Source organism: Leucopleurus acutus (genome assembly GCF_964270905.1).
Source record: "Leucopleurus acutus genome assembly, chromosome: 1".
NCBI lineage: Eukaryota > Metazoa > Chordata > Mammalia > Artiodactyla > Delphinidae > Leucopleurus > Leucopleurus acutus.
In genome coordinates this window covers 131278760-131292647 of record NC_139142.1, presented here as the reverse complement: position 1 = coordinate 131292647, position 13888 = coordinate 131278760, and the positions used below count along the sequence as shown (strand labels likewise).

At 46.4% G+C, this 13888-nt stretch overlaps 1 protein-coding gene across 1 annotated transcript; it reads left to right on the top strand.

Moving 5' to 3' along the window:
• Positions 1-8503: 8503 nt before the first annotated feature.
• LOC309959950 (C2 calcium-dependent domain-containing protein 4A-like) lies at positions 8504-9905 on the top strand (the record flags this gene model as incomplete). Its single annotated transcript, XM_082836493.1, has 2 exons — positions 8504-8572; positions 8756-9905. The coding sequence occupies exon 2, from the start codon at positions 8796-8798 to the stop codon at positions 9903-9905; it is 1110 nt and encodes a 369-aa protein (XP_082692619.1). The 5' UTR covers positions 8504-8572; positions 8756-8795.
• Between the last annotated feature and the right edge of the window lie 3983 nt (positions 9906-13888).

Genomic DNA, 13888 nt, shown 5'->3' with positions numbered 1-13888 from the left:
ATTTCCCCTGAAAAATCCATCCACATTTTATGTTTTGTGTGTTCCATTACATGTGAAAAGTTTTCTCATAAAACTTATAGAAAATGTACATAATTCCATCATTCCGGAGAGAGTAGTTTGAGAAGCATGGTGCTAAATAGTAACTGATTACAGTGTACTGTGAGCACTTTCCTAGTAAGGCATCAGATGGCACTCTGTGAGGAGGAATTTCTGAAACCTGGAATCAAGGGGGATTTGCAGAGCAGTACCCAGGCAGCAATCACCTTATTAGTTGTATCTTATTCTAATAAAAAGTTGCTACTGACAGAGACTTTGGAATTAGTTCTGAGCCCAAGATTCACTCTTTTGTTAATTGCTGATGGAAAAAAATACCTCATAGCTGAGAAAGTGAAATGATAATTGAGATGTATTTAGTGTTCTCTGAAAGTTCTATAAACATTACCTAATATTATAAGAGTTTACCCAGGTTTAGACTGGTTCGTATGAATTTTAAACTAGTTTGTGCTTTTCCATATAAACATCTCAACTTGGGGTAACCATTGACTGCATCTTAATTTTGGACACTGACCAGTATTAAAAATCAAGAAATAAATTAACCAAAGACAAAACTATACATGTCATTAAGAGTAAACCATTCCTTGGACTTGAGGACACAGGGAGTGGGACAGGTAAGCTGGGACGAAGTGAGAGAATGGCATGGACATGTATACACTGCCAAATGTAAAATAGCTAGCTAGTGGGAAACAGCCGCATAGCACAGGGAGATCAGTTCATGCTTTGTGACCACCTAGAGGGGTGGGATAGGGAGGATGGGGGGGAGATGCAAGAGGTAGGAGATATGGGGATATATGTGTACGTATAGCTGATTCACTTTGTTATAAAGCAGAAACTAACACACCATTGTAAAGCAATTATACTCTAATAAAGATGTTAAAAACAAAAATAAGAGTAAACCACTCTTCCTTAAAGGTGATTTCCCGAGTCATTGATCTTTATCCTTGGGAATGGGTCAGAATCCTTCCATCAGATGCTCAGTTCAGCTCAAGTCAACATCTGGTATGTAGGTGCAGTGGGCAGTTCCCGTGCAGCACCCCATGACAGGCATGAGGGCTTTTCCTAGGGGAAGACGTTAATGGCTGTCTGCAACGACATGGTGTTTCCTTAACTTTCCCTGACATGTAATTTCTTCAATTACATAGATTGACATACACACAATTAAGTGGTTGTATTTTTTTTTTTTTTTGCGGTACGCGGGCCTCTCACTGTTGTGGCCTCTCCTGTTGCGGAGCACAGGCTCTGGACGCGCAGGCTCAGCGGCCATGGCTCATGGGCCTAGCTGCTCTGCGGCATGTGGGATCTTCCCGGACTGGGGCACAAACCCGTGTCCCCTGCATCAGCAGGCGGACTCTCAACCACTGCGCCACCAGGGAAGCCCTAAGTGGTTGTGTTTAAGTAGCACCCAGAGCTCATTTGATGTGCTCATTTGTCAACCAATTCCCCTTTTCTGTGGTAGTCCTGTGGAAGCACCAAGTAAAACTGCAAGGTTAGTGGGTATCCTGTGAGACAATTACTTCTTCAAATTGTTTGTACTTTGGGGAAGTATTTCGGAGAATTTATGCTTCCTGCCAAAGTCTAGACCAGCACTGTACAAAAGAAACAGGAGAAATTATATTTAATATTTTATTTTATTTTACCCAATAGATCCAAATTGTTAACATCTCAAGATGTAATATTAAAAATTATTAATGAGATATTTTACATTCTTTAATACTAAAGCTTTGAAATCTTGTATTTTACACTCATAGCACATCTTAGTACGAACCAGCCACATTTCAAGTACTCAGTAGCCATATGTGGCTGACAGCCTCTGTTTTGAGCAGCACAGGTCTAGACCTTCTTCTCTTACTCAGACTTGTCCTCTCCTAAATTTCCCAGACTCTGAAGTGGCCACTATTAATATACAAATTCCGTTTACAGTCCTGTTCCTGATTTCTGACCCTGGTGATTTAACAAATCACTATTTGATTAACGTGGTCACAAGGCCTACTCCTCACAAGGTGTATCTACTCTTTAGAGGAGAAACAATTTTTTCCCTATTACAAAAGTAACACGTTTATTGGGTTGATCCAGAAAAAAATACATTTAAGCAAAAGGAGAAAAATTAGAAAAATCTATAATCCTACTGTCCAAATATAACAACACATTCTGTTTTAGTGGCCATTCTGATAGATTTTTTTTCCATAGGTATATCTTTCCCCAGAAATGGGATCATATGGTGCACACTGTTTTATTTTCTTATAATTATTGTGTTCTACAACTTCAGTTTTAATGATCTAACATATGGATGTGCCTCAGTTTATTTAACCAGTCTGCCCACAGGTTACCAGACCTAAGAACTTGCCCTAGACAAGGAGTGACTATCACCTGGATATACCCTAAGAGCAGCCCCACAGAGTAATGCTCACTTGTCTTCAGCTGGGAAGGGCACAAGTGCATATGTGATTAGATGAGTGGTGGGTGGATTGCGTTAAGTGGAGGAGTCTTTGGGATTGGATATTTCTGCTAATGGAGTGGAAGACGCCAGCCTGTGCTGAGGGGCCATGGTGTGTATTGAATGTATCAACCCCTCCGGTAGTGCCACCCCCTGTCACTCCAGAGTGAGAGCACCGTCACGTTGGAGGCTGTGGTGTGCTGCCCATACCACCCCCCACCCCCGGCTTCAGTTCCTAGGCACTCATTCTCCTAGCTGCTAACAAGTCACAGATAAATTCTTCTCCAGGAACTGTCTTAGTTAAGGGACCACCGTGATCAAGGTCATGTCCCCTTCCCTGGGAGAGCTCTCAGTCAATGACTGATCAATAGGCGGGGGCGGGGTGCGGTGGTGGCTATAATCACCTGCCTCCTTATCCCTCCCTGAGACAACTCTTCACGGCTCTCCCAGTTCCAGAGCTCTTTGTGGAATCTGCAGAGGCCTGTGTTGGGACTGCGTTGCAACTCTTCTCCCTCTGCCCAATCCTGCTTTCCTCTCTTCATCCCCTACAGGTGTATCTCTCGAGAGCATCTTCCAATAACCTCCTTACGTGCACATCTGTAGTTCAGTCTGCTTCTCAGGAAACCCAATCTGTGACAGACACTAAAATAAAATTTACTGATCTGACAAAGAGTTTATATGTATGATATATCTTACAGAGACAAGTTAAATAATATTTAGTTCTAATTGTAATAGTTACAGATTTCTCCACAATACTGGTGTTGCTAGAAATGTAACATTTCCCTTGTAAGGTAAATCAGATCTGGCTTAGACTTCCTGCTTGAGAAGTCAACCAAAAGTGTTCTGTATTTGTCCTTCTCTATGGCTCTTTCCTCATCATTTGGGCTGTGCCAAGATCCCAGGTCTCTGGTCTGAGAAAAAGGTTCTGGGGAGGTGGGGAGGCCCTGCTGAGGCCTTCGCAGTCTTCTCCCAGGCAGGCCATTCCCCTTGTGGCACCCCTCGCCCTGCGCCGGCCTGGGATCCTCCATGCTCCATTCTGTACTGGTGTGGCTCCACAGCGCCCCATGTGGAGGAAAACTACTTCTACAACCTATTTCCTTCCTGGAAATTCCAGGCTTCTTTCATCCATTTGCTTGTTCATAATGAGAGGATTTTATTCTTTAAACAGCAACTCTTGGCTGGCAGCCAGACTGGAGCAGCCTCAGGAAAGTGGCAGAGCTTTGAGTTGGCTAACTTTCATATTTCCCCTAGAGAGGAAACAATTATAAATTTCTCTACCCAAGAAGCAGAGGTGTAGAAGTGACCTCTGGTTCCTGTGCTGGGAATAATGGGTGGTTCAATTTTTATGAGGATTCCTAAATTTTTTCCTGCTCTAGGTCCTGAAATTACTGCCCGCCTCCACCATATTAAGTTGGGAAGCCACTGCTGACAGATGGATCAGACAAGATATGATTCAGTCATTGTTATGGGCTGAATTGTTTCCCCAAAAAAGATTTGTTGAAGATCTAACCCCCGGTACCTCAGAATGTGACCTTAGTTAGAAAAATAGCATCTTACAGATGTAATTAGTTAAGATGAGGTCATACTGGAGTAGGGTAGGCCCTTAGTCCAATAAGACTTGTCTTTTTAAGAAGAAGAGAGACACAGAGGCACAGACACAGGAGGGAGAGTGCCATGCAATGAGGCAGGCAGAGACTGAAGTGTTGGCAGCTGCAAGCCAAGGAGCTCCAGAGGTTTCCAGCAAGCAACCAGAAGCCAGGAGGAGGCAAGGAAGGGTTCTCCCTTACAGGTTTCAGAGGGAGCATTTGAGGAAGTTTTCAGCTCTGCTGACACCTTCATTTTAGACTTCTCACCTCCAGAGTTATAAGACAATAAGTTTCTGTTTTCTATTTCTCAAAAGACATCATAAAAATACGAAAAACAAGTCACAGGGAGATATTTACATACTTAAAAATGACCAAGAAGTAGTGTTCAATGTGTGTATATACATACAAAAGAAGGAAGCAACACAATGAAAATACCTTTTTAAAAAATCTAAAAGAATTTTATAGAAGAAAGCTGAATGGCTAATTGGCAAAATTGCTAAACCTCAATTATCAACAGTAGAAATGCAAATTAAAATTATAATAATTTACCATTTTTATACTAAGGTTTTTTGTTTTTTTGCGGTACACGGGCCCCTCACTGTTGTGGCCTCTCCCGTTGCGGAACACAGGCTCTGGACGTGCAGACTCAGCGCCCATGGCTCACGGGTCCAGCCACTCTGCGGCATGTGGGATCTTCCTGGCCCGGGGCACGAACCCGTATCCGCTGCATCAGCAGGCGGACTCTCAACCACTGCGCCACCAGGGAAGCCCAATAATTTACCATTTTTAACCCACTGTGTTAGTTTGCTAGGGCTGCCATAACAAGGAGCTACAGGTCAGGGGGCTTAAATAACAGAAATTTATTTCTGCATAGATCTAGGACTCCAAATCCAGGTTTTGGCAGGGTTGACTTCTTCTAAGGGACTCTCTCCTTGGCTTGTAGATGGCCATCTTCTTCATATTGTCTTCCCTCCATGCATGTCTGTTCTAATCTAATCTCTTCTTATAAGTATGCCACAATGAAGATCCTGCATGCCACAACTAAAGCCGGCCCAGACGAATAAATAAATAAATGTTTTAAAAAAGAATATACATAAATAATATATATATATATACATATATCTGAATCACTTTGCTGTACTCCTGAAACTAACACAACATTGTAAAACAACCATTTTTCAATTGAAAAAACAATACTATTCCCAGCCTTCCCACTGCATCTTCTTCAATGTCTCCCACACCTTGTTCTTCTCATCCTGGGGGCATAGGTATTGGTATGTGTCAATTTGTGACCTCACTCAGGGTCCTTTACTTAGCTAAGTGCACTTCTTTTCCATCTTCACCGTGTCAGGCTCTAGCTGACAATAAATTCCCCGAGTCTTTATTATGTAAGTCACCTCAAGTCCTGTTTTGGAACAAGGTATGGTATAAATAAAGAGAATCAATACACTTCCTGAGAGGACAAAGATTCTGTCTACAAACAGTACAGCACTACTATGCATAACCAGTAATTTCCTGCTTATGACAATTGCATGCTTTAATCATTTAGGTGCTGGTATAATCAATAAGGTGTACAGTTTCAATTCAAGGCCTTGCACCAAGGGTCTCTTTTTCTTTTATCTAACCACTTAGAGAGGAGATGGAGTCAGGAGAAATAGCTTTGAGGCACGCACTGTGGGGAAGTGTTTATAAGCACACAGAATAATGAGCCAGATGGATATGGGTTTGAGTCCCAGCTCTGGTCTCTCTAGATGGGAGACTTTGGACAAGTTGTTTATTCTCTGAGCTTCACTTTCTACATCTCTACCTTCTTTAGGGAGTTGTTTAGAGATTAAATAAGACGCCAGTATATAGTGAGGGATCACTAAACGTTATTAATGGTGTAGTTTCTTTAAAATAACAGTTTCAGAGCTTGAATACAAACGAGATGATAGTGAACCTTTTGTGGTCATAAGGCACAAAATAATGAAACAACTGGTATGATCAGAGTTTCCACTGAGGGGTTGTTTTTCACTTTTTCCTATTGTGATTTAAGAATCAGGAGGGACACCAGGCCTCTGACGGCGGTTACAGCCTGCAGCTATGGGTTTAGATGAATGAATGACTGGAGTGTATCCCTGCGTAAGTAAGTTAAGTTCCCTGTATCTTATTTCTCTTCTGTAGAATATTGATCCATGGAAAACTAATAGTTTTGGAAAACCCTCTGCATAGAGATTGCATTTATAGCCATGCTTATGGTCTTCTGTGAACATGGATGTGGTGGTAGCACAGTTTCTCAAATCCCATGTCCTGCTTCCAGTGGATTTACTCACTGCTGAAATGTTTGTGTGTTCATGTCACGAAGGCCCTTTTCACTGAGGTCTCATTGGAAGCGGGCTGGCACATAAGCAGGATATAATGCTAGTTGCTCTGCTTCAGAGAAGACCATTGGCCCACGGATTTGCAGACCGGCCTGCAGAAGCAATAGGAAAGGATCCAGTCCGAGATCCCCTGGGGACTCCTCCGCTTGCAGGTGTGGCTGCAGCGGGTCTGGTTGCTGCTCTCCGGCTGCGTAGGGATTCATGCTTGCCGTATCAGAAAGCACACAACAGAGGGCAGCAGTGATCAACTTAAAAAGAAAGTATTACTTATCCATGGAAAACACTCACTCTCCTTACCTTTAAATATTTGGAAATGATGGTACTTATTCCAAAGCAGAGATAATGGAAAATACTTAGCACACTGAGTTGCTTTAAGAATTAACATTCTGGGTGTCAAGTGCAATACAAACCATGAACACGTGCCCTGACACACAGTGAACTCAGTGAATGATATTGAACTGAGTGGATGGTTGGAGGGAGGAAGGCAGGAAAGAGAGAAGGAAGAAATTAGCAAAAAGCTAGGACTTACAATACATGGGCTGTGACTCATAATTTGAACGACTTTAGACAAGTCTCTTAACCTGAGCCTCAGTTTCTTATATTGTAAACAGAAGCAATGTCCACTGCACTGGTTTGTTGTGAGAAAGACATTGAATAAAGCAGTTAGACAGATATGTGGTTAAAAGCACATGACAGTCATAAGACCTGGATTGTAGATCAGGCTGAATTCAACACGGTATAATTCATCAAATATTTACTGAGCAATTATTATTTGCCTGGCACTGTATCTCCAGATGCTGAAACTGGAGGAGTTGAATAAGACAACCAGGCTTGTCCCTTAGGTCTGCTTTGGGATGGAGGCAGACCCAGGTTCTGGATCACAGCACTTCTTACTGCAGTCCTTGCCCTCAAGAAACTCACAGTCTAGTAGGGGAGACAAACCTGTAAACCAAAAATTCCAAAGCAGCCTGCTAAATGCAGCAATGTGGTCCATAGAATGTGTATGAAGCGGCTGAGAACTGTAGTGGGGGAGTTGAGTAAATGTTCTGAAGGGGATGATGTCTGGCTGAACTAAAAAAAAGGAGTTCCTATAGAGAAAAAAAGCAGAGGAGGGCATTTCAGATAGCAGGAAGCATCACATACAAAGCCAAATAGACAGGAAATTGCTAGTTCCAGTTTCTGCCATTTACTAGCTCCACTGAACTTTTATGGAATTTCCTCAAGTCCCACTGGACTTCAGTATTCTCATCTTGGAAAATGAAGGTTGGGGGCGGGGTGGGGAGAGAGGCCATCTGGGTTTTCTGTGAAGTGCTTTCTAGCTGGATACCTCCATGCTGGAGCAGAGAGAAAGGGGTAGCTTTGGAAATACCAAGTGTCATTTTTAGGGCATGAGCCGGAAACCCCACCTTTTGTGACCATCAAGATGATAGGCAGAGCCTGTAGTCATTCAGAAATTTTTGCATACATTAATTCACCCACTCCACCAATATATATGGCACTGACTGAGCCAGGCCCTATACTACTAAGAAGGCCACTGTCTAACGGAGGGGGACAGACGCATAAATAAGTACACGAGTACCATGGGAACTATATGTGTCTACACACTGCAGGTTCGTGGGGGCAGTAAAACGGAAGATGCTAGTACGTGTAGGTCACCTCCGGGGGGCCAGGGGGGGCAGGATTTAGCTCCCAGCAAAAGGGAAATTCTTGTTTCCGTATCCAGCTGCACCTTCTCCAAGAAACCTCCAACATTTTCAGCCGCCGATTCTCCCTTGGCAGGCCGACTAGGCAGCCTTCCTCCACCGGCAACCTTTCACGGGCGGTTCCCTGCACGCACAGCGGATGTAGGTCCCAGGTCTGACCAGAGGGTGCCGGCTCTCGCCACAGCTTCGCTCCCAGGAGAGCCCCCGCGACAGGGCCTGGTGCTGGCGAGAAGGGGCGGCCGGGAGGGCGGGCCGTCCAGCGACTCCAAGGGTTGGGCTCCAGGCCAGCTGGGCGGGGCTCAGCCTCCGATATAAGTGAGGAGCGCCCATCTCGCGGCCACAGTGTTGAAGCTGGCGCGCCTACCTGGACCGCAAGGGGACGGGCACTGAACTTGCAACTCAGGAACCAGAGGGACTGAAGAAGAGGCAAAGGTCTGATTTCTACTTCTTCCTTTATTTAGTAACAATGAATGGAAGGCGGGTGGCTTTGTGGGCGCGCGAGAGCTCGGCCCGGACTGGCAGGAGCATTGGCACTCCCAGAGGGCTCCGGGGAGGGGTCCAGGCACTGCCGAGAGGCCCCGGGCGTCCAAACTTAGTAGCTTCTCTCCCTCGCAGGAGCGTTTCTTCCCCCCACTTCCAGGCCCAGCCTCGGAGGATGCGGCTCCTCGGGAAACTCCGCGCCTCGGCCGCGGGCCGCGCGGCTCTGGAGCCTGCCTTCTCCAACGTGCTCACCCCGGACCGCATCCCCGAGTTCTGCATCCCGCCGCGGCTGCCCGCGCCCTGCGCGCCAGTGTCCTCGCCCCAGGCCGCCGCCCTGCCCCGGCGGTGCGCTGCAGAGCCGGACCTTTGGTTTCGAGGAGCCTACGACGGCGCGGGCCGCACGGACTGGGACCCACGCTCGCAGGCCGCGCTCTCGCTGCCGCACCTGCCCCGTGCGCGCACCGCCTACGGCTTCTGCGCGCTACTCGAGAGCCCGCACACCCGCCGCAAGGAGTCGCTCTTCCTTGGGGGCTCGGGCACCGCCCCGCTCCTGCCCGCGCCCCGCCCCCGGGCCCGCACCTTCGGCGGCGGCGGCGGCGGCGACCCCCTCGCGCCCCCGGGAAGAGTCCCTGCTGCGCCTCCCGTGGCCCCCGCCCGCCCCCTCCCGCCGGTTGCGCTCGCCCCGCGGCCCCACGGCCGCCGCCTCCTGCGCGCTCCCGAGGGGCTGCTGCGCCGCGCACTGCGGGCCGGGAGGAGCCGAGGCCTGGCCCGCGCCCGCTCAGTCTCCAGCGGGGACGGGGATGACGACGATGACGGGCGCCGCTCCGGCTCCTGGTCCCCGGCCCGGGCCCCCGCCACGTCCCCTCCGCGGCCCCCCGACCCTCGGCCCGAGCGCCTGGAGGCTGAGGGCACCGTGACTCTGGACCGCGCCGGCGGCGCCCTGCGCCTGGCCGTCGAGTACAGTCGGGACAGCGGGCGCCTCCGCGTCCGGCTGCTCCGCGCCGAGGACCCGGCCGGAGGGGCCGCCGAGCCCCGCGTCCCCGTCGGCTGCCGCGTCAGCTTCGTTCTGCAGCCGCCGGGCCAGACGCGCCGGCCGCGGGGCGCCGTGGTCCGGCTGAGCCGCCGGGCGGTCTTGGAGCAGGACTTGTGCTTGGACGGGCTCTCGGAGGACGAGGTGCGTCGCCTGGCCGTGCGCGTAAAGGCCGAGAACCGGGGCCGCGGGCTGGAGCGGGGCCGCCTGCTGGGCCAGGGCGAGCTGCTGCTGGGCCCCCTCCTGCTCCTGTGAGGGCGCGCCCTGCCCCTGGGGCCTCTCGGACACCGCCAGCCGCTTTGTACCAAATAAATGTTATTTATTCATTTTTCTAATCATGTTCTCGCTTTGTTGCCGTTTTAGTTCTTAGGAATCTGCTTTTGTCATCGTTTATTGGTAGGGAAGGATAAAATAATGACGCCCTCCTCTATTCAAAACAATCCTTTTTTCCAGAACATTTTTTACATAAAAAGGTTGTCTTGTGTCTGAAAGAGAGAAGAAAGAAGTACACCCCATCTGCGTTGTTTTCCCATTCCTGATTTATATCAATGCCAAACGGCTTATGGGTTTTAAAAAATGTCATTCCTTCAGGATCATGCCCAACGCTAAGATGCGTATAGATGGCTTTCCATATTTGATGTGGTGTGGATTCATATCCTCATTTGTGCACACGCACATCAGGGTGGGAACCTTCCTGTAACACGGATACCTTGATGGGAAAAGAATTCCTTTTCCATGAAGAAAGAACAAGATTCTTTTGAAAGTGAAGTCTTCAGAAATTGCGGAGGAAAAAGGAAACAAAGGAAGTGAAGGATCTTCCAATGGATTGTACGTGGGGAGTATATTCCTGGCCTATCCCTCTACCTTCTCCAGAAGGAGCCCTGGGAAATCTTGCTATTTCAGAAAGGAAATCATTCCTATCTCTGTAAACAAGGTGATATTTTTTGTGGCTTTATTTCTACCCAGCTATGTATATGTACATAGTAATTAATGACTCTGCAATAGGATTTCCCAGATGAGTTGAAACGTAAACTGTCAGTTTTTTGAACACGGGGTTATGAGAGAGTGTTTCTTAATCCAACTTATTTTCATTTGTTGATTCAACAAATAGACCTGAGTCCACTGGAAACTGATTATACCCAAGGGGGTATGCCCTTTATTAGAGGCATCTATGATGTGGTGGAGAGCACAAGGAGGGTGGGGGGAGATGTAGATTCCAACCTTTTATCTGCCACTTGTCACTTGTCTGAACCATGGCAAATCAGTTCATCTCCCTGAACCTCATTTCCTACATCAGTGAAAAGGGGGGTATTAATACCCACCTCACCTGGTTTTGTGAAGATATGCCTTAATACCCAAATAACCCTTAAATACATGTGAAATAGCATCCCTGAAAAGGCTTGAACTGGGCTAGTGAGCAGGTGCTCAATAATGTTCCAGAAAATGAACTCCTTCACTTATTCTCCTTCCTTTCCAATTGTTTCTCCCTGGTCTTGGAGGCCAACAGAATGGATGGCTACCTGAGACTGAGGACTTCCGGTGGCCCAGAGTGGGATTACAGACCCTCCAGGATCTCTGTGGCGAATTTCCCCAGAAGCAGTAGTTTGAGCGCATGCTACTTCAAAAATCCCTTCAGCATTTTTATTACCAGAATGAAGTTCTGGGTACAAATTTGGTTAGAGTAAATACATAAAAATCCTGGATTTTAAACATACTTTCAAAGTGGACAAATTAACCCTTAGAAATCATCTAATCAAACGACTTCTGAAACTGAGAAAATACCACAGAAGTGACTGGTCCGAAGCCACATATCTAGTTACTGGCTGGGCTCAGACAAGAACGAGGTTGTCCTGACTTCTCCAGAGGACTGACCTACCCTTGGCTTTTTCATTCAACAATTAGTTGTTGAGTTCTTCCATTGTGACAAGCACAGTACTAAGGCCTGGGGATAAAGCTATGAATAAGGCAGACCACATTCCTGTTACCCCCAGGACTTAACCTTTGTGAGAGTAGCCAAACAATAGCCAGGTTTTGTTATTACAGATTGAGGTGACTATAATGAAGACAATAAACTAAGGAAGGTGCTAGAGATTCTGTGGGCTAGGGAGGTGGCCGGTAGGATGTTCTCAGAGACAGAGTGGTCAGGAAAGGTCTCTCTAAGACCTGAGGAAGGAATCATCCACACCAGGAACTTCATCTATCCAAATAACCACTTAATGTGCCCCTATGACCTATCGATGCATCCAAACCAGAATTCTTGATTTTCCCCTCCCAAATCCCTTCCTCCCCTAGGCTTCCGTATTTCAATAAATGGTACCATCATTCTTTCTTTCACTCAAACAAAAAACCTGCAGTCATCTTTAACTTTTCTCTCTCACACTCCACTTTCCTCAGATGTAAATGTTACCTCCTTATCACATCCTCCCCTGGCCATCTTATTTTTAAAAAGCATCATTGTCACTGGCACTGCTTTATTCTTCTCCCTATCACTTATCACTACTGGACATTATATTATACACTTATTGCTGTTTTTGGTTTATTTTCTCTTCCACTAGAATATATGCTTTATAAAGGCAGGGATTTGTTTGTTTATTCATTGCTCTATTTCCAGTGCCTAGAACAGAGTCTGGCATATAGTAGATACTCGATAAGTATTGATTTAGTGTTGAATGAATATAGGAAGAGGTGGAGTAAGTAGAGGAGAGTAGAGGACCTAGGACAAAGCCTTGAGACAGTCCAACATTTAGACATTTAATAGAGGAGGAAAAGTCAGTCTAGGGGACAGAGAAGCAGCAGCCAGTGAGGTAGGGGAGAGGCCAGGGTAGTGTGGAATCCTCGAAGCCAAGATAGAATGTATTCCAAGAAAGAGGGGATGTTCAACTCATTTACATCCTGCTGGAAAGTCTAGACAAATGAAAACAGAGAAATGCCCATTGGCTTTGGGAAGGTGAATGTCAGTGATGAACTTGACAGGAACAGGTCTAGGAGAAGACTGACGTCAGGAACCAGACTAGAATGGGTTAAAACATGAGTGGGAGGTGAGAGAGTACAGAGTTTTGGAAGAGGGAAGGAGAGAAAAAGGGCTGTAGCGGGAAGAGAATACAGAGTCAAAGGATAATCATTTTGTTTTAATATGAAAGAATCCAACACATGTTTGGAATATCCAGAATGGAAGGAGAGATTGATAATAAAGCGAAAGAAAACCAGCAATAATTATGGGAGCACAGTCTTTGGAAAAGCAAGAGATGGTCTAGAACACAAGTGAGTAGAAGCAGGATAAAGAACCCACATTCCTGATGCATATCTTTTTTCCATCGCTCCACCTATGCATCATTCCATCCTGGGATGGCTCACACTTGTAGTCCTAGGATGTCCTACCCCTACAGTTTCTCATCAGAGACCAGGCTGGAGAGAAGACCTTGCTTCTACAAACATTCCCGTAAGACCGAGAAAGAATTTCCCTGAAAAACCCCCAGCGAACTTCTCCATGTATTTTATTAGCGCAAATTGCATCTGTAGCTGAGTGTGAGGTCAGCGTCTGCTGAGGCCCATGCTTCTTCCTGTTAGGAAGTAAGATGGGAAATGATGTGGAGTATAAGAAGCAGCAGAAAGTCTGACGCCGGAAAGACGTAGCTTCAAATCTTGGCTCTGCTGCCAACTAATTGTATGATCTTGGGGCAAATGTTTAACTTCTTTGAGCTGAGGTTTTGTCTTTTCTAAAATATCGGGTGTGAAGATGGCCAGGGTTAAATATGAGAATTGCATTTTGTCCCAGCAAGCTTCATATTAACGTGAGGTGCCCTTCTGTTTTCAAATATGATGTGAACACCCTTCTTTAGCGCATGCAGATGAATATCATTTTGCCAAATGGCTTTATGCTCACCTGTGTTTCTAGTCTTAAGTCTGTACAAAGGGCAGGCTACTGAGAACTTGTCTGGGTGGCTGCACTAAAGGACACAAACACAAAGAATTGCATCTTTCCATCTGCCGTGTTCCTGAGAGGGGAACTGCAGCTCAGCTGATGTGTGCTTCTAAAGTCCAGCCATTACCATGAGGAGGTTTTCATCATCTGTGAACATCAAGGCCTTGATAAATATCCCCGGGTGATCAGACAGTAGTGTTTGTGCTGACAGGGAAAATCCATACTTTACTTGGCAAAAAGAATATGATTTATTTTGCAGATTGATAACAACTCGATGTAGAAAAGAACCAGTGTCTCCTGTCTTCACCTGTCTGTC